The following is a 24,800-nucleotide window of genomic DNA, read 5'->3' as shown; positions in this document are numbered from 1 at the left end:
ACTTGAAATTTAGAAACTGGCGGACGCCCTCGTTTAATAAAAATATATTCTAAAGCAGACGAGAGTGTGTCTTCCTTTGTTGTCTGCTTATCTGGTGACGGGTCCGTTCCCGGTGAGAATCAAGAGTGCCGCTTCTGAGGCAACTTGATTGCTCCAATTTATTGTTTTTGTTGCACTATCTGCTGCAGTTATTATCACAATATCTTCCGCGCCGCCCTGCGATGCTGCAATACTGGGCAAATGAGCGTGCGCAGGCAGTGAAGTGGTACGTGGAGCGGAACTCGGTGGCCACAGCAAAACGAAAATTTCGCACTGCATTTCATAAACGCCTGCCTTCGCGCCCGACAATTTTGACTGGGGCGGATCGTTTCGAGAGCGGAGAAGACTTTAAAAAGAAGAATCTAGTCAGTGACCATGAGATCCTGCTGAAAAATGAGGAGCTCACTGAAGCTGTGCTTGCTGTCTTCGAGAGCGACCCGCAATTGTCAACAAGACGAGCAGCCAGGTTGTTTTGAATTTCGGAAAAAATCGTACGAAGAATAATTCGCGCCCGTACAGGATGCAAGTTGTCCAAGCCCTGCACGACGGCGACAACGTTCGACGTTTAGAATTTTGCAAGGCGGTGTTGTTGCGAATTGAGAGCAACCCGGTGCACCTGCAATTTATTCTATTTAGTGACGAAGCAAACTTTCACCTTGATGGACGTGTGAACCGCCAGAACATCAGGATATGGGTTCGCGATAACCCTCATATCGTGGACGAACGGCATCTCCATTCACCGAAGGTGACACTGTGGAGTGGGATTAGGCGTGAAGGCATACTGGGCCCCTTTTTTTCGATGGCATTGTTAACGCGGATGCCCACTTGGACACGCAGAAAATGGAAATGCTGCCTGAACTTGGAACGTACCACATGGAAAAAAAACAAAAAAAAAAACAACAACTGTATATTCATGCAGGATAGGACGGCTCCCCAACACGCAAAGAGTGTGAGGGCATGTCTCAATAACACGTTCCCTCGGCGGTGGATGGGTCGGGGATCAGAGTATATGGATTGGCCTCCACGATCCCCCGACTTAAATGTGTGCGGCTTTTTCGTATGAGGATTTATAAAAGGACTTGTATACTAGAAGAGGATCTTCACCATGGAAGAGTTCGAAGCAAAAATTGAGGGCGCGTTTCTCGAGATCGACGATGGGATGCGCGAAATGGCTTTCCTGGTGTACGATGCTTGACTTCGGCTTTGCGTGTCTGTGAACAGCAGGCACATCGAAATGAGCGAACCCTAGTTTTTTAAAGGGCCGCTGCAGCATCAACATATTTTCAAATCGCCGTGACAGAAAAGGCGTAGCAGAGGATGTATTTTTCAAGAATAATCAATTGAATGAACGCACAACCTCCACTTCCTGACGGAATTTAAACTACTAGTTTCCCTCTTACTTTTGTCTCTCGTGCTGCTTCCGGCACGCGGAGAGCATAGTAGAGGCTGTTGATAGAGGTGCCAATGGGAAACCAGCAAAAAGACGACTATCTCTCTCAAATACCTACCATTTTATCGCCCGCTCGCCGAAATTACTCTCGCACCGTAAATCTTGTACAATTAATTTGATTTCTTTTTTTTACAAATATGTCTTGCAACATGTGTGTTAATTAAAACCAAAGTGTATGAAAAAAATGTTACTTTATGACTTACAGTGGCCCTGTAAAAATCAGAATGAAATGATATCTCAAAACGAACTTGCCTGCAACGGTAGCAGCACCACTTGCAATTCCGGGCTGTTAATAAGTGATCTCATCGCATCATGGTGTCGTCTTGGTTGCATGACGATTTCCCAAAATTGGGCTTGAAACAGGTAATTTCAACAATCGTTGATATATTTCGTTAAAATCACTTTTCATCCAGATTATCTTGCCCAACGCCAGGCTTTCGTGCGGCGTTTCCCGCGTTTTTCCGTCCAGTGCGCCACCTGGGAGCGGCGTCGCGAACCAGATTGCAGACGACGAACGGGCGCGTATAGGCCATAGGAAATGCACATCTGCCATTTTTGCTGTCTTTCTAATAATTGGCTACTCCCGAGTTGACGTCTGAAAAAAAAAAAAGGCGAAAAACTTTGGAATAAAAGACGTTCGTGTGCCCAATTTCAGGTATGTACGTTTGAAATTCGTTTTTGGCTGGGCGTGCCAAATGTGAAAGTTTTCACGGCCGCACCCTGTACAATGCAGAAGATGCACATGATAGCGTATTTCCCATAAAATACTCCCATTTCTCGCAGTTATATGACTGAAATACAAAATAAATCAAACGACACACCCTTTCTTGTGTTTCGAGGATCTGACAGTGAAGGAGGAAAAAACTCTGAGAATGTCGCTTTTTTAGGACATGGCATTACCGACTGGCTGCAGTTGAAGGTGTATGTCAACACCCAGAGGTTCAGTCTGTAGTGCCCTGGTATTCATAATGCACAACATCATGAAGTCAAACTTGAACGTTTAGACAGCCCAATGCCGGTCTGCCTTTCGAATACGGTGACATTGGTTCACGTTCTGTACAAAAAATGTAGCCTGCGCGCCGCACCTGCTTATCTGCAGACTTCAGCACAAAACAGGCAATAGGGGAAGGCCACAGGAAGTAGATGCATTAATCATACAAATCAAAACAAACGGAGGCAGGGATGGGGCTCAGGGTTTTCGGGTTTTCTGCCTAAGGCCTCTCATTGAAAAGGGCCGCACCCTGTGCAATGCAGAAGAGGCACATGATAGCGTATTTCCCATAAAATACTCCCATTTCTCGCAGTTATATGACTGAAATACAAAAAAAAAAAAAAATCAAACGACACACCCCTTCTTGTGTTTCGAGGATCTGACAGTGGAGGAGGAAAAAACTCTAAGAAATTCGCTTTTTTGGGACAGGGCATTACCGACTGGCTGCAGTTGAAGGTGTATGTCAACACGCAGAGGTTCAGTCTGTAGTGCCCTGGTATTCATAATGCACAACATCGTGAAGTCAAACTTGAACGTTTAGACAGCCCAATGCCGGTCTGCCTTTCGAATACGGTGACATTGGTTCACGTTCTGTACAAAAAATGTAGCCTGCGCGCCGCACCTGCTTATCTGTAGACTTCAGCACAAAACAGGCAATAGGGGAAGGCCACAGGAAGTAGATGCATTAATCATACAAATCAAAACAAACGGAGGCAGGGATGGGGCTCAGGGTTTCTGGGTTCTCTGCGTTCGAACCATCGTCATCACTAAACCCCAACCTGCTCATAAACTATCGTAATCATTATCCTGTTAACCCTGAGAGAAAGCTTACGCTTGGTAGGGCGGCAGTATGGTAGACTGTAAATGTGAATGTATGCACAGTTGCATATTTGCGGTATTTAAATTTGTAAAACGAATTCGATATTAATATTCAAGTTGTTCATTTAATTTATGTTGAGCGTACTGCGATCCCGGTAGGTATGTTAAAAGTAAAACCACGTTCAAATATTAAAATATTCGCTAGAAAAAGAACAGACATTTGCAGCCTCTACAGCATTCGTTTACGCTTTTAACAAATAAAAAGTTTCTAAAGATCCACTGTTCAAGCGATGATGCATAATGGTTTTTGTTGTGCTTCGTTTATCGTAGCATTATCCCAGTTTGCATAAAAAAACTTATTTGTTATCATTAATAAAGTAATACCTATGTTGCAATAGAGTTTACCCAGAAGGCGCGAAAACCCCAGTTAGTACATTCTTCTTCACACGCAGGTTGCGCCTATTGCCGAGGGTACTGCGGGACGTTACCCAGCGCCGATTAGAGGTAACCCTGCTGGGGGACCAGAAAGTCTCCATGCCGGTTTGTATCTCGCCGTCAGCCCTCCATAAGCGGTGGCACCCGGACGGGGAGATCGCCACCGCTAGAGGTAAGCGATCCAGGAGTTGTTGTAGAACTTGTAGATCCCCCTGGTCCCCAAAACATAGTTTTCGGGGAACTATCTTTGGAAGCAGGAAACAAAAGTGGTGGAATCAACGCAGCTAGCGGGTTGTTTCTAGACACTCAAGTGCCACTGCGCTGCCGCCAATTTTACACGAAATATTCTTACCCTGCTTAAGGTTACGAAAAGCGGGACAAGCTTCTCCCGCAAAGCCGTCTACTCTTTTCACTTTAGTAGAGCGAACGCCAGAGTGGAGGGAGAGGAGGCGATGAGGGACTGGTTTACAGCGTTCGTTGTGCTAAAGTGAAAACAGTGAAGAGCTTTGCGGGTTTAGTTTTGCTCTACCTCTCTTAACCTGGAACGAGGTATACGGGAATAAATGTCACTCCACGAATGACCTCAACGCGGAGAGGCTTTGCGTAGTCGAGCCGTTGATTTTCACGATCCCAAGTTGCGTGCTCACGCAGTGCACGCAACTTGTGATCGTGCAGTGCTCACGCAGTGCACGCAACTTGGCACGCAACTGTGCGAGCCGCATTTTAATATATCGTCATCACGGCGATGGGAAAGCTTGATCACGAAAGTTTGGAAATCACGCATTGTCGACAACGCCAACAATCCGATACCCACAATTTTCTCATCAAGTTATGCAAAAGAGAGACTGAAAGGAAACGTACGTTTTTGTCCTTGAAATTGCGGAGCGACAAAGTAGCTTTCATGGTCAGTGACGTTGCGTGCGTGAACACATAGGTTCACTACTGCCACTAAGGTTGTGTAAATTGAGATACATTCTTATCCCATATCTTTGCACGGCCCCATTAGTCTCCAAGATGGCCAATATGGCTCTGTTTTCGTTACTCCGGAAGGCATAGTTTATTAAATGTATCAAGACAAATGTTCCCGCTACAACCCCTCTCCGTTTCGCGAGTTCGAGGTATTCTCCCTGGCTGCACGTTTCGTTCATCAGTCTAGGATATTTTGAATATCCTTCAAACGGGAAGTCTATTTATGGCACCGGAACGGCAGCGACACGTTTGCCAACACAGCCCTTTGCAATGTGATGATTGAAATTCTGCTGTCCGAAGCTTCCCTTTCCATTCAAGACTTGACCGTTTCCCGATAGGAAATAGGTAACAGTTCTCAGGGCCAACACAATGCCCGATATCATCTCGCGTATGCGAGAATGCAGTAAATAAACGCTATGCACTCGGAAGACAGCGCGCTCCCAGCGCTCACCAAACTTCATCCGAACATGCGATCTGTGTGTTTCCTCACGGCAGGGCCATTCCGGAGGAAGTCGAACAACGGCTCTTTGACGAAGCATTTTGGGATGGTTTCTCAGGTGCTACGCCAGAAAACCGTTGCTCGGCTGCCAACAGAATAACACTTTCACGAGAAAACCCACAGCTCGCGTGTTCCGTATACGTTTTGCAAGCACTGCGTTGCCATTTAATACTGCGCCAATTTCATTCGGCACATATTTCTTGATTTCAGTATAGCGTGTCCCCAATAAAATATGTACAGTGTTTTTGTCACCGCAAGAATAAACCGCACATCGCCGAACGCTTAAGTCTCCACCCAAGTGAAAAAGCTAGCGGTCCAGGCGAGGCTCGAAAGTTTTAAAGCTCAGGTTATTTTATGTTCTAAGTAATCTTATGCAGCTTGAAATTTGAAAATGGAGCCCGTGCCCGGTGGTTTGCGCCATTCAGCCTCATGTATTCGGGGACTTCGTCGCCACCATTTTCAAAATGAAACTTTTCGAAATGCGGTTCTAACCCCTGAATAAGATAACAGTTCGTTCTGCAACTTAAGCATGGTGTGTAGACGCTACCGCTGCATTTGAGTGGAAACTAAATATTCGGCGATACATACTATTTTAGGGGATCACCCTGTAGTTAGATACCTCTTATTGTGAATGGTTGGATAATTGTTTAGTTCAGATGAGCACCTCTCTTGACGCAACGAGACGGCGAGACGGCACAAACTTGACAACTTCTGAGCTCGAGTGCACTCCGGAATAACTAGGGGATAACTCGTGTGACTTGGGCGGGATGTGACGTGAGCAGACGACGTTTCCTCTAAAAGTTCTGTCAGTCTTGCGGCAAGCGGAAAATTTATGAAGTTATTAGATGCGAGTTTCTGCCCGATCGCACTCACCACTATTAATTTCGACGTCTTTTGAGCCTGGCGTCAGAATTCTCGCTATTTTCTTTCGGATCCGGAAATCAGAATGCTCATAAGGGTAGCGTATCTTTACGTTCTTAGATGGTTCCTCAAATTTATCACACGACCGGATAGCCAAGTGTTGCCTATGTGACGCGTAAAGTCCAAGTGACAAAGTTTCCCATTTATGAAACAAAATAAGAGTAACTATCATCTTAATCAATAATGCGCAATATCTCATTTGAAGGCTGCGTTACAATTTGAAGGCACTCTACTGATGTAACTAATCGGAAAAGAAAGAAACATTTTTGCGGATATTAAGTACAACATAAAGTTAGTATTTCATTAAAAATTAATAAAACATTCATTTGAGAACGAAAATTAAAAAAAAAAAAAATTGAAAGACGTTTACAAATTTCTGTAATGCGAAACTAGAACGCAGCTTTTGAGGAGGAGAAGGAGATTGTACGAAGGGGAGGATATGACCCTCCTCCTCCTCTTCTTCCCTCCTCCTCCTACCCTCCTCTTCTCTCCCTCTTTCTACTCCTCCTCTTCCTTCCTCCTTGTCCTCTCCTACCGCCGCTGAATTTGTTCATGACTCACGTGACACAAAGTCGTGACGTCACTTTTCCCGCTAAATTTAGCGAGGGAACTGAACTGGTGTAGAGGTCACGTGACGTCGATTTCCCCGCAAATTATAGCGGGAAAATTTTCCCGCTAACTTTAACAAGAAAATTTCCCGCTAAATTTAGTGGACACACTTCCCCGCTAAATTTAGCAGGAAAATTTTCCGGCTATCTTTAGCGGGGAAACCTCCCATAATGCAACGCGCGAGGGGACGCCGATGCCACTCAAGCCGGAAGCGGGGGCCTTAAAACTGCACTCTAAAAGACATAATCTTGCTTTCCCATACCAGCATTATTTTATCCAACTCTCTTACACACACATAGATAATCATGAGAGTTTGTTTCCTGGAAGACCAAACTTATTCACGCGACGCTTCATTGAAATAGGCATACATTTCGTGATGCGGCGTCTTCAAGATTACTGCTTTCATGCCTGGTCACACGTTACGTATAAATCGCAAATACAATTGAGTATTTTTTGTGCGTGTGTACCTGTATATCTTGTTCTACATGAGATCCGACCGCAGCCAGCGCTGCGATCCCACGGAGTTGACCAATCAGCGTCAAAGGTGCATGGTCATTACGCTTGTCTTCTTCGCGCGTTGTATACCTATAGAGTATATCACTGACTAAACCAACCACGCACCTTGAATGCGCCTCGATTTCAAGCTCTTTTTCTCCGCGTGAATGGCTTAAACTGCGACAGAAAATGCACGAAGACGGCGAGCGACGTGACGATGCACATTTTGGCGCCGCTTGATTTGCTCCGTCGCTTCGTAGTGAGGAAAGCGGTCGGGCTTAACGGAACACTGGAGTGAAGAAAAAAAAATCTCATAAAAAAAGGCTTTCTTTTTTTGCACCAACATTATTTTTTGTTGAGTAGAAGGTTAAAAAGCGCGAACAAACGAAGACAATAAAGAAACACGGACGAAAGGACCGGCGCTTCACTCTGAACTCAGTTGAGAGTGAAGTCCTCGTGTGTTCGCGCTTATCAACCTTTTATTCAGTAATGAACCAACTAGCCCAAACCCAAATTTTAATGCAACACATTTTTCGGTGCAATATCTACGCTTGGTGCAATTTAGGTGGAGGTCGCGGTCCATTCTAAGCCCCGGTCTCAGATCCGTGGCCCCTCCCATAACCACTGGATTGGCTTGGCTGCTCGACCGAATATGCTCGGAAGCCTTTAGTGTTTCCATTTTACCGACATCCGGTGCATCTAGTCTGAAATGGTCCGGAAGTCTGCCGCCGCCTGCTGGTCGTGCGAGCAGACGCGGGGCACCCTCCGGCATCAACTGCTATTCCACAACATCGTCTATCGTCGTCTGCCATGCCCAGACGCGGATATGGAAGCTGCGCGTCGGCGTCCGTTTTCGCCTTCGTCCGTCTGCTACCGAGAGTGCAAATTTCTTTTCCAGGAGTAGTGGTGACGTCAGAACACTGGGCTCTGATTGGCTCTGATTGGAGGATTGTGGGTAGACCATAATGCAGCTTGCTTCGAGGTCTATTGACTATCCTTCAATCAGAGCCAATCACAGCTCGGCGTTTTTCTGACGTCACTACAACCCCTGCAAACGAAGCAGACGAACTTGCTCTCCGCTTTCCGCTCCTGTCTTAAAACGTCTGCAGCGCTTGCAAGACGCCACCATGAAAGCGTGTTCTAGCGTTCCATCATGCACGAGCCACACTCCGGTACAAGCGACTGTCAGCGTCTGTCGAAGTGCAATAAAAACGACCGAGAAGACTTAAAAAAAAAAAGAAAAACAATCAACAAAATGAAGATCAGGGTGTAAGATAGACAGGTGGGGAAACGGCCTATAGAAACCTACCGCAGCGCCGTGACCGGATTGTGTACTCGTCTGCTTGTGGGTGGCTTGCGGGTACCCCCGATTTGCGACAGATGGCGCTGCGGCGAGAAGAAAAAAATTGGAATCGAATTTGCATGGAACTCCATGGGAGAGTGCGCAAAATAAACTGAGAGCACGACTGTTCTCCATTAAAAATCCACGAGAAACCTTCTCCGTCAGTTTAACCGGTCGCCAGCGTTCGCCCACCTGGAGTGAGAGTTCGCGGTGCTCCACATAGATGGCGCCACAAAAAAAAGAGAAAACCGAGGGGGACACAATCCGGTCGCTCATTTGGCTCTCGTTTCACCACCTGTCTATCTTAAACCCTGAAGAAGATGTACTTTTTCCAGCTTTTCTATTTTTGATTTTTTTTTTCGCATGGCATCCGCGAGCAAAGGTGGGTGAGCGTCATGACGCACAACTAAAACGCGACCTGAAAATATTCGTATTGGCAGGCCAGGTGCATTGCAAAACGTTGAGCTTATTTCTTTTCGAAGCAAAATGACGGGAACGAAGCTGGACAAATTGATGCGATCCGAACGTCCCATTGCCTCCAACGAAAGTGCTCGCAAATTCGTTCCTGTGTAGGTAACCTTTCGGTATTAAAACCATGGTTGCAATCACAACGGTCGCGCAGTTCACAAAGCAGCGTTGCCGCTTTTACGGAAACCAATATTTGTATTCGGCATCAATACGCGCAAACGACAGATCAAGTCAGGTCAACCAACATACAGGGCGTTTCAAATAGCGGTCAGGCTTTTTGAATCGACCGCGAAAATCGGTTTCTTAACCTATCGCGCTACGATTTCCTGCAGCGTTGTCCACAGATGGTGCATTTTTCCCGTAAAATGTGCAAAGAGCGAACTTACCTGGAGAAAAATAAACAAAGAGAAAGTCTTCAGTCCTATGGAAACGCAGCTAAGCCGCCGGTTTTCAAACCATAGGGCGCCGTTTGACACGGTCGACAACAGATGGCGCAAGCGGTCAAGTCGCTAACTGGCGGCAACGAAAAAATGCACCACCTGTGGGCAACGCTGCACAAAAGCGTAGCGTGATAGGTTAAGAAACCGATTTTTGCGCTCAATTTGAAGAGCCTGGCCAATATTTTGAGACACCATGCATTGACCTGACTTTCTTTTCCAGAACTGTAGATGAATTGAATCTTTTAATAACACCTTTTGGCGGGCTAGTTGGTTCATGATTTTAGAAATAAATGAACTTGGTCTCTGCTGTATGTGTGCGCTTGCTACAGAAGCAGAAAACTGGTAGTAATGAGCAGAGGCGAAAAGAAAAAATGCGCGTGCATGTCATCCCGTACCACCACGGCTTGTCCCATAACCTGAAAAAGGTAGCGGCCAGGTATGGTCTCTCGGTCGTCTTTTCAGCGACCTGCAAACTCAGTAAAGTGTGCCCCATGATGAAGCCAAGAGTGAACATCAACAAATGCAAAAAGGAGCACAGCACGCGCTACACGGAATGCGCATCCGGTGTTATCTATGAAATTCCGCTTTCTTGCGGGCGAGTATACATTGGCGAGACTGGACGTTGTTTCAACCTGAGGGCACGAGAACACTTTCTGTCGATAAAAAACAACACAGGCGGACATCTGTCTGTACATTGTTTGAAATGCGGCTGTCATCCTGATTTGCAAAGGACACGTGCTCTCGCAAGAGCAAATGAGGCAACGGAAAGAAAACTCGTAGAAGCCTACTTCATTAAAAAGAAAGGTCACGACTGCATAAGCATGCAATCTGTTTCACTATCAGACAAGGAATTCTCTTTTTTGGACGGTCATGTTTAAACCTTATTTAACCGCAAACTGATTGCTGCTGTCATATATACTGTTGTGTCTGCGCCAAATAAACAGTTGGAAGTCTGCGCTCTGTGTGTCGTACTCGTTTCTACCTCTGTCCTCGTCCTTTGCGCAGTTCATTTATTTCTGAATCTTTTACCTGACGAGATTGTTGCATGTACGACCGTAGAACAATTTGTTGATGCATGTTCTTCGCATTTCTAACGCGCTCGCATGTTTTTTTTTGGTTATATTTCAGTAATGTTGTATTCATGATATTAAGATATAACGTGTCACTAGCGTTCTTACCTTATTTTTTTTATGTTTTCTATTGCGCTTATTGCAAGACGCTATCAGTGGCGCCATTGTTGCGTTATCTATAACCCTTTAAACTTGTGTATTTTTTTCTCTTCTTCTTTCTTTCTTTTTTGGTGACCTCCAGTGTACCACATTTGTTGGTTTACTCTGCTTAGTTAATTTATTCCTTTCTTGTTGTCCCACCCTGCTTGGGCCTGAAATGGCCTGCAGTATGAATAAATAAATAAATAAAAAATTGGGGCGCTAGGCTTACGTCAGTCTCGCTATACCGACGCTACGAACCCAAGCACCTGCACAGCGCCAACAACTCCTCCCATGTACTTGAACGTTGCTTGCCGCAAACTACATCGTTTGGCGAGATCTTCGTCTTAACACCGAGGTGAGCTCAGAATGACTGGCACACATTAACATAGAGGAGCTGGACGAGCTGCTCTCGTTGATCACTCCCATCGTTACTAGTACAAATCAGTTAGGAAACTGCCATAGAGCCTGGTTTTAAACAGTGGCTTCAATCCGCAGCAGGGTTGAAAGTTGGGCTAGTTGGTAGCAGTTTTTGATAAAATATGAAGCGCGCATAAAACAAAGATGAAAAAGAGAGGACAGACATACGAGCGCTTACTCGCAACTGAAGTTTTATCAAAACTTGGGAAAACACGAGGATAGCCCCTTTCACCGGCTGCACATGCGTTATTCAATTACCCCCCCCCCCCCCCCCCGCCCCTTACCGGTTCTAATCTACAAAACGAAGAAGCCCCATTTGTTAACACCCCCCTCTTTAAAGATCGCGTGGCACTGTGGCAGATAAGAGTGCTTCCTCAGCATCTGTCAAAGCAAGTGATGGGTGATTTATGTAGCCATCACCGAAAGGTTTGATAATAAAAGCCCTCTAAAACCTCCCTCACTCTCTGCTTCTTAAATCGTCCTAAAATATTACTGTTTTTAAAAACAGGAGCACATTCACATCTGCTGCAGTTAACTGCTAAACGACCAGCCGGAGAATTACTGAGAGAGTTGCAGTTCTCCCTCAGTTTATCATCAATACAACGTCTACTCTGGCCGACATAGGCCTTACCACAAGACAGCGGAATGCAGTACACGACTCCGACTTCTGGTAAGGCCTATGCTGGCCGGACTGGACGTTTTATTTAGTGATAGACTGAGGGAGGCACTGAAACTCTCTCCGTAACACTCCTCTTGGCCACTTAGCAGTCCACTGCAGCAGGTGTGAATGTGCTCCTGTTTTTAAAAACACTAATATTTGGGACGATTTGAGAGGCAGAGAGCGAGGGAGGTTTTAGAAGCTTCTATCATCAAAACTTTGGATGATGGCTGCAGATGACACCCGTCACTTGCTTTGACAGATGCTGAGGAATCGTTCTTATCTGCGAAAGTGCAACGGGCAAGTTAAGGGGGGGGGGGGGGGGGGCGGGTGGTAACAAAAGGGGTTCCTTCGTTTTGTAGATTAGGACACGTAAAGGGGGGGGGGGGGGGGTAATTGAATGAGGCATGTGCAGCTGGGGAAAGGAACTTCCTTCGTGTTTTCCCAAGTTTTAATAAAACTTCAGTTGCGAGCAAGCGCTCGTCTGTCTTAAGTGTCCTCTCTTTTTCGTCCTTGTTTTTGGCGCGCTTTATATTTTATTATGAGCTTCGATACGTACTCGATAACCTAACTGATGGCAATCACAACGACGCCATTTCTCCCGCAGCGGCCACTTTGGAAGGTGCACGTGTACACGTAACTGCTGAGGTCCAGCCGCGCAAGGGCCGGTGGCGCCATCTCGCAAAGCCATTTCGCAGCAGCAATATAAATGAACTTTCATACTTTTACTAGTCGCTGAAGGGTGGCGCTGTCATCGTATTTAGTTTTGTCTCAGTGGTGGTGAGCGGTCCCGGTTTCAAGGGTGAGTTTCCCAAAGGAGTGTTTTAGTAGCGTTGATCACTCTTCAGGTGCCGGTAGCCATGTTCGCTATCGTTTCAAACTGAAGCGGAAATACAATCTTGGGATAATTTTTGAAAACAATATTGACCTGATCTAGATTGCTTGTTTCTCAAATATTAAAATACTGTTTATCAAAATGCTATTACGGCACGGAGAGACAATTTTACAACCAACATTGCACACGTGTGCAATATTGGTTGGAGAAATCCGAGAAACTGTGCTTAGTTTTGTGAGCACCGGGGGAGAGGGGGAGGGGTAGATCAGGGTTACCACCCCTAAATTGCGTATAGCAACGTAAATATTGCACTAAGGAATTTGTAGTAAAAACATGTAAAAGAAAATATAAAAACAAACCAAAAACTTTTTTTTTTTCACTTCAGTGTCTCTTGAAAGTGAAAGGGAGTAGAAGGAAAGTCGATATTTTTTTACTTTACAGCGGCCCACGCAGAAAGGACCCTAATGGTACTGAGCATCTACAGCAGCACTTCTATGGAGGTAGTGAAGAGGGAAGTGCCAGGCGGCCTCTTTTGGCTCCAACTACAGTTCGCCGTTGACCGAGACCTCACGAGGAGCCTGGTGAGACGGGCCGAACGATCTGGCTACCGGGCACTGGTGGTCACCGCGGATTGTCCCGTGTTTGGAAAGCAAATCGGCCTAATAAAGAGGCCTTACCGTCTACAGGACGGAAACAGGTGCGTCGAACCTGAGGAACTTTATTGATTATTTGTATTCATTTTTTACTCATCGGTAGAGTGAATGCTCGCGCTGCGGAACACACGGATTCTGGGATTTATCTGTACCTATGCCTTCTTCAATCTGAATGATCATCGTACCAGGCTATTGTACTGCAGTGGGCAAATTTCTCATCTCCAGCGAAGAGACCAGGCGCCTATTGCGGCTGATTAACTTCCCACTCTCCAAAGAACACACACTACACAATTACACTGTTACTCATTGGTATCATCTATTATTCGAATAATAAGTCGCATGGAGTCACATACTTCTCTATTCCTTGAACAATCACTAACTCCCATTGAATAATAAAGAAATAATGTGACGTAACGAACATCAAGACGATTCGAATATTCGAGGTTGAGATTTGAAAATGAGAAGAGAAGGCAAGGCCATGTTCATCGGCAATAGATAACGTTCGAAAGTTAAACAAATTGAGTATATTTCACAGTATGCATCGCAAGGTGCACTTAAAGTTATTTATGGGTTTTAAGTCACTTCCAGCCAACTGGAAAATCTTTTAAAAAGATCTTTATTGTCAGAGCGTACGGCAATTTTTTTAGAAGGGAGTCATAAAGAGGGCATTAGGTATATATACGGTACGCAAGTCGGAGGGGATTGAGTGACTCTAATCCCTTATCTTTGCATAGGGTATAGTTGGCGCTGCAATGTAGAATGTCGTGTTAAAGGCGCGGATGTATTTTGAAATAAGGCATTTAACCTTGTGAATTTGTATTTATTAAGAGTGCCCTAAACATCGAATATTTCAGGATATACGGATGCCCAGACGGTTATGAATTTGTGGCGGTGCGTTTGTGAAGGAACAACAGAGCCTACCAAGACACCATTCTTTAAAGTGTCAGCATGCTTCAAAAAGGTAGAGAAGGACGATGGCGGGCCCAAGCAGGAGGCAGCGCTGCGCGAGGATATAGAAGAACGACCGGCCTGACGGAAAAGAGACCACACTGCGAGTTCCGGCTGACTGGCCCATGCCCAAACTCTGGTTCCTTTCAGAGAAAAATATTTTAGTTAGCTTTCCCGACTCTGTTGGTCCATACCCGACGCGCTCACGAGAGCAGTCGGAAACGCCATAAGTTCATCACCCTTAAATTGCGTGTTGTGATTTTTTAGGGTGGCGGGATGACTTTCTGGGCCAGGGAGCGTAGGAAACTAACCTGGAATGTTTAACATGCATCATGCAGCGGCGTTTACATGGCGCTATACAATACCCACCTATAGCTAGTATAGTAAATAAACTGTGCTTAAAGTATCGGCTTCGATTCCCCAATGTTCTTTTGGGCGCCGCCAGTTTGGTGCGTAGTACAGGGCAAGCGCACTTCGTTATAGTAACAGTTCGAAAATGCGACTTTTTTAGTTTTAGATAGAGTGTTAGAAAGCTCGATCACGGACTGCCTTAATATTTTTGGAGGAAGAAATTTTAGTTTGTGATGCCAGATAAAGCGCCAGAAAACTGGTAACAATTGCACCAAGCCGGCTAACTTTTCGCTCTAAAGAGCATATCTTATTTGGTGGCTCCCTCCTGGAAATTGGCCTGATTAAAAATTAGAGAGCGTTAGCATAGGGCGCCCAAGCGGTCCCGCAATCAGTTTGGGGTGCTGCACTGCGGGTACCCACAACATCTGCGCACGCCCAGTGCGTTACCATAAGATTCTTAGAGGACCAAGAACCTTGAGGCCTATTCTGAAAGTCTCTATTGAGACCAAGGTGACTGGTTTCTGGAGCTCCTGGTCCAGGTGTAACGAGCAGCGGTGCGCTACTAGTACATATACGCGGTAGCTGGAACGCGTTGCCGGCAGCTGTGTTCAGCGGTCTATTCGCCCATGAATCGAAAGTGCTCCTAAAGTGCCAACAAATGGCGTCACTGACGCCGGAGTGTCAAGCTGTCGGATCGGATGTCGCGGTCCCGGCTGTTGGGCGTACAAGTCCTGGCAAAAAAGCACTAGCAAACGAGAGTGTCGCTGTCGTCACGGTGTACCAAATCCTGGCTGAATAAGCTTCCGTGGACTGTAAAGCTGGAGATCAACCCGCAGTAGAACAGGTGTGTGCCACATATACCACCACAGCTGTGTCACCGCCAGGATCGAGGACTGTGAAAACATGACAGTTCTGCGACGTCATCAGGCTGAAATCGAGGTACCACTTTTTTAGACGAGGTAAACACACCTGTCAGTGACGCTTTCCAAGAATAATACTAGGACACAGACGACAGGAGGCCGGAGTGAGGTTAATATGTACGTGTTTGGAAACAGAACGCTATGCCATATATGCTAGCATACTGTTTACGAGAAATGACAGCGGCTTCATCGCTCCAAAAGTCAGTCACTGATTGTGCCCAGCTTCCAGACTCGTGCAGCTTGTTTGTAATCAGTTTTCTCAGATTCCGTGCTAGGAAAATATAGTGCACTTTGTCGTCCCATGAACTTCCGCTGGTGGCGGCGTCTGTCGTCCAGAAGACTTGTTATTCGCTGAATCACGGCGTGGTTTTTTATAGAGATGATTAGCTTCTGCGTGGGAGGTTGTCACGTCCCCCCTCCCCTCCCCTCCCCCTTCTGACATGTTTGACCGAGCTGACTTAGCTCATGGCCCATACAGGTAGCGGGTAGAACGGCTAATACTCAAGGTCATAATCTTGTCTCTATGCAACGAGGATTTTCTGGCATAAGCAAAAATTAAGGTCTTTTCAGAGTAATTTTAAGGACGAACAAGGAGGTGCAGTTGGCCACGATTGTATATGATAAATATGTTTTTTTTTGCCTTTTGGGAAGTCAACGCGTGTTAAATGTTTGGCATTTAGTCGACCCGAGTATATTTTGTCCGTACACACTTTTATATGCAGAAAAGAAAGGACTTATTCACGTTGTGTACGGTATCTATTTTGATAGAAGATTTTGCTACCCTGAATACACACTAAATAAACCCTCACTACAAAGCTTGTGAAAAAAAATGAAAAAAATAATAAATAGGCTGGGCACGACGACCTTTTTTTTAGTAGTTCATGGGTAGTTGAATTGCCATTTGGTGTCATCAATGCAGCTTAATTGTCCGACTCGTCTGTTTGGAGGTTCATGCATATTTTACCCTTCTATTCAATCTAAACCACCACCACTGGTAGGAATGCAGATTTGCTTATATACCGGATGACTCGTTTTGATGTATTTGTAGAGTATTATTTTTAAAAAAGGGGAGCATATAGTATAGGTTTCTACCTTAGGTTTTGAGTGGAATTCCGATGCGTTTTTGTATTTTGTGGGCTTAGTATTTTTTTTTTGTATGACTGTTCGGCTGATATATCAGGAGCACGAGAAAAAACAAGGGGAATCACAATCCCTAATAGATTTTATATTTGTCAGTGAGATCCTCTCAAGTCACAGATAGGATTTCAATATTCACCCGGGAATTTCTGATCACAGTAAGGTACACTTCGAACTATCGTTGGAGGTTCCACCTAAGAAAACGGAAAAATCTTCATATATAGAAGTTTTAAGAAAGCTGATGACCAGTCAATTATTAATCAACTAGGTTTTAATTACGATGCAGTTGAGGACCTTGCTAGGAATCCCTTAATTGGAGTGGACGAGCTGTGGCTTAATTCTAAAAGGATTGTACTAGAGTGCCTTCATAAGTTCGTTCCAATGCGCGTAAAGAAGCGGAATCCTAATAGTCCTGGGATTAAAAGGGACACAATACACCTCAAAAGACGTTTAACCAGGTGTAGAACAAAAGCGCGAGGGAAAAGAGATGGGCTCCTACAGGCTGAAATACTGATGCTAAGTACGGGACAAAGCAAAAGTAGAGGGATTGAAATTCTCCTTCTTTAATGATAAGATGCAAACCTTGATAAAATATTGACCTCGGAGGTTTTCGGGACACCTAACATCAACTAGAAAATGAGTTACTAAGATGATAGTAAGAAATAGAGTTATTGAAAAAAAAATCGCAACTTGTGTTTTTTATTTATTTATTTATTTACATACCCTCAAGGCCCTGGGGGCGTTACAAAGGGGAGTGAGCGAAAAAAAAAACCAAAAAGACAAACAGTAATAGAAGACATGGAATAGGTCACGGGTCACTTTCGCAAAAATAATTAGTAACAGCACTTTTAAACACATTTAACGAGGGTAATAATATTAATGACGCCGGAAGGTGGTTCCACTCTGGTGATGTCCTAGGAATGAAAGAATCGTGATAGGCTGAGGTTCGAGAATGAGGAATGCCGACTTTGTACTGATGATCAATGCGTGGAGAAACGTAAGGTGGGACGAGGAAGAGCTTTTTTTTAAGAATGGGGTTAGAATTATATATCTTATAGAAAAGACATAGACGAGAGCACTTACGGCGCAAAGAAAGCAGTGGCAAGGAGAGAAGAGATTTCATGGATGATACACTAGCTGTACGGTGATAATTGTTAAGTATGAAACGAGCGCCGCGGTTCTGAACTGACTCGAGATGAGAAGTGAGCGTCGTCTGACCAGGATCCCAGGTTGAAGCTGCATACTCTAATTTTGAGCGAACCAAAGATTTGAATAATATTAGTTTGAGAGAAACTGGTGCTAGAAAAAAGTTACGTTTTAGGTAGCCTAACATAGAATTGGCATTAGCAATGATGTGGTTAATATGAATATGCCAGGAGAGGTTAGAAGTAATATGCACACCGAGGTATTTATATGAAGTCACACATCCTAAAGAAACGTTACCAAGATGATAGATAAAAGGCGTAGTGTTACGGCGAGACACTTTCATTGTTTTACATTTTTTAGTATTAAGTGTCATGGACCACAGCTTGCACCAATCAAGAACAGCATTTAAGTCATTTTGAAGAAGGAGAGAGTCAGAATCATTAGTAATCTTACGATAAATAACGCAGTCATCCGCGAATAAACTAAGCGATGATGAGACACACAACGGCAAGTCATTGATGTATATGAGGAATAACAAAGGACCGAGAACGGAGCCTTGAGGGACGCCAGAAGTAACAGGAGACACTGAAGAATTAGAGTTATTTACATGAACAAACTGCGAACGATTTGTAAGAAAACACTCAATCCAAGTTAGTATCTGAGGGTCGAGGTTGAGTTTGCTAAGCTTGAGGAGTAGTAGTTGGTGAGAAACTTTATCAAATGCTTTGCTGAAATCAAGAAAAATACAGTCAACCTGGGATCCATGATCAAGTAATGAAAATAAATCGTTAGTAAAGACGAGAAGTTGTGTTTCGCAAGAAAGAAAGTTACGAAAGCCATGCTGTGAGGATGAGAAAAAAGAGTTGGATTCGAGATATTTATTAAGATGTGAATAAATAATATGCTCTAACATTTTACAAGGAGTACTGGTTATGGAAATGGGTCTATAATTGTCGGGGCAGTGTTTGTCGCCTGATTTATGAAGTGGAACCACCTTGACAGTTTTCCAATCTTCAGGAAGGACACCAGTAAGAATAGATTGCTCAAAAATCTTAGTAAGAAAAATTGCACTGTAAATTTTAGTGTGCTTTAGAAACTTAGTGTTAATATTATCAATACCACATGATGAAGACACTTTGAGGTTGTCAATCAGCTTAACAATGCCATCGAAATCAAACACAAGCGGGTCCATTGGAAAGAAATCATGATTAGGGTAAGTAACAATAGAACAGTTTACATCCCTAGAAAACGATTGAACAAACACCTCATTGAGGATTTTCGCAGAGTCATCGTCAGACATAACAATGCCATCAGAGTCATAAAGCAAAATAGCCTTGTCTTTCTTGCCATTAATAACACTCCAAAACATTTTGACACTAGTTGATAACAGACGGGGCAAGGTTTGGCTGAAGAAAGTTTGTTCAGCGTCCTTAATTGCATTTTTGTATAAATTTTCTGCGTTGTAGGTAAACCGTCCAGCTCTCAACAGTGTCTGCACGCTTAGCAGTGCGGAACAGGCGTTTCTTTTTATTTGAAAGTCTTTTCAAGGCATTATTAAACCATGGGGACGTGGAGCTATTAGTAAGAAAGCGACGTGGGACGAAAGAATTGATAAGGGAATTGACTTTATTTTTGAACATTGTCCAATTAACCTCGACAGAGCGTTCGGAAAAATTGGATAGGAAGAAGTCAAGAAATTGCGCTAGCTCGCGGTTTATACCCTCAAAATCAGCTTTGCCATAACCAAGAAAAGAGTTATTCTTCGCTTTTGCAAAGGCAGATACAGGAGCGCTTAGGTGAAAGTGAAGTAAACAGTGATCGCTGATGGCAGGTAAATACGTAAGAGAGGATGCAAGATCAGGCGCGGTAGAAAGAATAAGGTCCAGCACGTTCTCAGAAGTTGCCGTAACACGAGTCGGCCTAGTAACTATCTGCGTTAACGAAAAATTGGAGCAGAGACTTAAAAACTCGGAACACGCAGCAGATTTTGAAGATATGGTAGGATATAGACCAGACCAGTCAATGCCGGGGAGATTAAAATCGCTCAAAAGAAACAAAGGCAAGGCAGGAAACCTTGTACGAATTGTATTCAGAGCATCGTGTAAATCTATAAAAAAGTTTGCTGTGGCATTGGGAGGACGGTAGCACGCGCACAAAATAACCTGTTTATGGCTAAAACGCAAGCGCACGCCAATAAACTCAAGAGATGTAACAATGTTGATAAGACAAGACTCAATGCTATCATTTACCGCGATTATGACACCACCACCACGCCTAGATAGCCTATCGCATCGATAAAAAGAGAAACGCTTCTCGCAACAAAAAATTTCGCTGTCGCGTACAACACTAGATAGCCAAGTTTCAGTGAGTACAACAATGTCGGCGAGTGCAGAATCGATGGCTGAAGGCAAGTCATCACGATTGCGAAGAACACTTCGAATGTTGGTGAAAAGCACTGAAAGATAAGGACTAGGATTGTTCTGTATCAGGTTATGTTATTGTGATGACGTTGACAAATCAACCACAGGGTCAGCATTAACACGAATGGAACTCGTGCTTGGCGTGATAAAATCGCGGACCTTACAAACGGCATCGCTGGCCGCGCAGTAAGAAAAACATTTGTCATCAAAAAACACTTTGTTATAGCGTAGACTAAAAGACTGTGTATGAGCCTTAGCAAATTCGAGCAGCTTTCTTCTAGCAAGACGAGTGGCAGGGGAAAAATCCTCTGCGACGGAAGTGGCACTACCGCGCAGTTTGCCTCTGGAGGAAAAAAACATGGTCTTTCGTTTTGAATAATGAGAATTTCACTAAAACTGGCCGACATTTACTGGGGTTAAAAACACGACCGAGCCTATGTGCACGGATGATACCCTCAGGGGGAACGATGATCTTCATTTCGTTTGCAATGATGCCACGCACTTTGCTTTCAGATACAGCCCAGGTCTGAGTTTGAGTCGGGAACACCGTAAAATATTAGATTATCTCTTCGAGACCTGTCCTCAAATTCATCAAGACGTGATCGCAGACTGGCGTTCTCGTGTGACAGGAAGGTTACAGTTTCTTTTACATCTGTCAACTCACGCTCCAAAATGTCTAAACTGGCTATCTTTCCTTCCACAGTACTAAGCCTCCCTTGAATATCGGTTACCATTAATTCAATTGACTCTTGCCCAATCTTGATAGCTTGAATATCCTCCATGATTCGGTTCTGTCCAGCTTCAAAATTTGCCTGACGAGCGTTTAAGCCTCTCAGTAAAACAAGCATCTCACTCATCTCTTTTGTCTGAACTTCTTTCTTATCTGGGCCAGGATTAAGTTCAATATCACCAGACAGGAGAAGCTTCAGACCCGAAATACATTCGCAAGAACATAAAAACAGCACTTGTGGGCATGGGAACACCAGTAGACAGAGGTCGTTGGACTTTTTACAATGCAAAGAGGGAAACGGACCAACCTGTACGAAGAAAAAGCAGAAAGCGTTAGCTGACTGCATGACTGGCTGTTCCACATGCCTACTGAAGGGCCGAGGGGCGTGGCGGCAGTTTAAATCCAGTGACGATGTCAATGTCGATGCCGTTGGACTGCTGTGCTGAGGCGACGCGATGATTGGGAGTGCAGCAGAAACCCAAGGTTGCCGGGAGGAGTAGATGTCTGGTTGTGGCAGCACGGAAACTTGCGGCAAGCGCGCTCCCTCCAAGGCATACCACGGGCTTGATAGGGCCGGACAGCCACGAAACATCGCCATGAACTGTACGAAGAAAAAGCAGAAAGCGTTAGCTGACTGCATGACTGGCTGTTCCACATGCCCACTTAATGAATATTTTGTCAGTGTTTTTTTACTCATAATTATGCCCTACCGGACATCTACCTGTTGTAACATCTAGCTGTTGTAAATTGTTAGAGCACGTAATTTCAGGGCATATGAGAGCGTTTTTATATACTTATCATGTACTTGATATCAAACAACATGGGTTTCGAAAAGGTTTATCGAGCACTACACAATTAACGGCACTAATTCATAATTTTGCTTTGACTCTTGTAATAGAGGCCAGGTCACATAATATTTTTAGACTTCCAGAATGCCTTCGACAAAGTAAACCATAATAAGCTGCTCTTTAGGCTAGAGCCTTTGCCGAAAAATTTCAAACTTTTGCGGTGAATTGAAGCGTCCTTGACTTTTAGAAAATAGTTTGTTTGTATTGATGGGCATGATTCAATACTACAAGATGTCTACTCAGGAGTCCCACGGGGATCTGTAGTCGGACCCTTGTTGTTTTAATACTTATCAATGACGTACTTCATGACATTACTTTAAAAGCAAGATTCTTCGCTGATGATTGCATTTTGTATAATTATATGAACGATGACAGCGACATCATCGAGTTGAACCGTTGTTTGCAAAAAAATTAGCGAGTGGTGTGAAAGCTGGCAGATGTCTTTAAACCTGGAAAAGACGTTTGCATGTCAATGACACATAAGAAAACTCCTGTGGTGCATAAGTACCACTTAAACGAAAGCCTTTGTCTAGAGTAAGCGAATTTAAACACTCAGGAGTAAGAATACCCAGCGATCTACGATGAGACAAGCACGTCAATAATATGATTAAGAAAGCTGTAGGTAAACTTTGGTCATTAAGAAGGGCCTTAAAAATGGCCAGTCAGGAAGCTAAACTGTTAACATTTAAATTGCTGATAAGACCCAGTCCAGATTATGCCAGTGAAGTGTGGGACCCATGCACAAAGAAGTTAGTATTACAATTAGAGAGGATTCAGAAATTGGCGTCACGTTTTATTTTTTTTTTCTAAGTATAAGAGGCTAGATTCACCCGTGGAACTGTATTTCAGGGCAGGAATCAATCTTCTGGAAGAGAGACGAAGGAACAAACGCTTGAAAATGCTTTACATGATTTTAAACGGGATACTTCTGCTAGACAAAGTTCGACTGATAGGACCCCATACCTCTCGAATTGCGCGGGATAGACACACTAGAACACTTGAACAATGTCGTTACGCAAAAAATTGTTTTAAAATTCACATTTCCGCCAAACAATAAAGGACTTCAATGCGCTGCCAGAAAGCACTGTTGCAGCCAACACCATTTCTGAATTTATAAGATACCGGGAAAAGTTTTTGTAAAATGCATGTTTCTAAATCAGTTGCTCAGAGTGCTTGGCGTATTTTTTTTTGTGAGTGTGTTTATTGTTCTTGATATATAACCGTAGACTACGCTAGTAATGTCATAGTGTACACCATGTTCTGCGTGTCTTTTTATGCTAACTTTTGTTGCTCACCCCTATCACGGTCCCCGTTGCGAGGACTGCTAGTAGTGTCAAATAAAATGAATAAATAATTAAATAAAATTACTATTGAGTTGATATTAACGTTTCTACAGCGCGCTTTAAACGCAGATATGGGAACCTGGAAGGAAGCTCGGAATTCGCCGAAGTGAAATCGATGGTGTCCGTAAAAGCGATGGTGTCCGTCATCGACCATTCGCAGTCTTGGGATGACATCACCTGGTTGAAGAGCATCACCAACCTACCTTTGGTGCTCAAAGGAATCACTAATGGTGCGCACTTGCATAGTATCCTTACACCTATCGTTTTTTTAAACGCTGTTGCATATTTCGTGTTCGGCGTAAGCAGAAAGTAATGGTGCCTTGCCATTATATAAATTGCGAAATTATTGGAACGTTAGAACTATACAAGTTTGTTGAATCTGTGCAATAATGAGTAAGACAGAAATGATGAACTTCGATATCCACATTTCTTTTATTAATCCTCACGATAAGGTCCGAAATTATTCTATAGCGAATGACGATCTGCTCGATCTGCTGCGATATTGTAAAGCGGGTTACGGACTGACCGGCATTCGCATGAATGTCATGACTGAATAGAGTGATGGGATGCACGCCTGCGTTGAACGTAGAGAGCTAAGATGTTTCTTATATAGCCGCAGAATATTAATGCTGTATATTGCTATTATTGAAGCTGAGATGGTAGGAAAAAAAAAACGAACAAAGAAAAAGCAGGAGGCACTTTATATACTTTAAAACATATAATATTTTAATGAATATTTTACCGTTGTTGTTAACTTGATGTAGATGGTTCCGCTTGGACACTAAACACAGAAAGCACCAGTTAGGAGTGAGGGCAGCCTCCCGCTTAAACAATACGCTCGCGAGAATCACTGGGGCAGAGTATGATGCATAAAATAATGGAACTGTAAATATTGTACCCCTTGCTTCTCTAAATACAAATATGGCTACACAGGCAGCAAGCCAGAGAAACGCCGAGCTTGACGCAAGTTTATAAATTCTAGGGCTTCTCAAACTTGTGTCAAATTTGAAGAACCTTATAGGTTTGGCCTAATAAGGTTCTTCTCGGAAGCTTCAGTAAGTTCCGAAGTACATTTCTTCGACTTTTTTCTAAATTTTGTCCTGTACACCGCGCAATGTAAAAAGTGCCAAACAAATGCCAAAAAGGCGACATACTTTCCCAGACTCCAGGTGAAGCCTGGCGCCTGTTTACCAACTCTGGGCAAAGATGCCAAGCTCTGGCCGAAGGAAAATCCAAGGTTATACCTTGACGTTCTTTGGGCATACAGGGCTTGAACAAATGACAGGAGAAACCACATTTTGAACTAAAAAACTGTGCTACATCGGTAATGAAATCCACCAAGGTGTTCGTAATTAACAATAAACATAATATATATTATAAATATGTTTGTTTAGCAAAACGTTAAAAGGAGAAGCTTTACCTTACAAACGTTTCGGGAAGTCTTGCCAAATCACTTGTATAATGGAGCCTCTGCTGCTGTTCTAGCTTTCATCTACATGTATATGCATGGCTTGTATTCGTAACTGTCAGTGTACTGATGTATTTCTCTTATTCTTCACAGCGGAAGACGCAGAGGAAGCCATCAGTCGTGGCGTTTCGGCGATCCTCGTGTCAAACCACGGTGGTCGCCAGTTGGACGGACAACCAGCAACTGTACGCTACATCTGGCAAAGTCTTACCTTATAATTATAACTCAATTCCACCAA

The 24,800-nt window shown here is 43.9% G+C and overlaps 1 protein-coding gene across 1 annotated transcript in view; it reads left to right on the top strand.

Moving 5' to 3' along the window:
• Positions 1–1,144: 1,144 nt before the first annotated feature.
• LOC120839840 (hydroxyacid oxidase 1-like) overlaps positions 1,145–24,800 on the top strand; it is a 47,812-nt gene continuing 24,156 nt past the window's right edge. The window contains exons 1-5 of the mRNA XM_040210205.2: positions 1,145–1,221; positions 3,752–3,906; positions 13,040–13,276; positions 23,181–23,324; positions 24,656–24,747. Of these exons, the coding sequence (XP_040066139.2) occupies positions 1,145–1,221; positions 3,752–3,906; positions 13,040–13,276; positions 23,181–23,324; positions 24,656–24,747 (705 nt within the window). The remainder of the gene's footprint in view (positions 1,222–3,751; positions 3,907–13,039; positions 13,277–23,180; positions 23,325–24,655; positions 24,748–24,800) is intronic.

The sequence above is a fragment of the Ixodes scapularis genome, unplaced genomic scaffold (genome assembly GCF_016920785.2).
Source record: "Ixodes scapularis isolate PalLabHiFi unplaced genomic scaffold, ASM1692078v2 PGA_scaffold6__148_contigs__length_123643588, whole genome shotgun sequence".
NCBI lineage: Eukaryota > Metazoa > Arthropoda > Arachnida > Ixodida > Ixodidae > Ixodes > Ixodes scapularis.
This window is presented reverse-complemented; position numbering and strand designations above follow the sequence as displayed.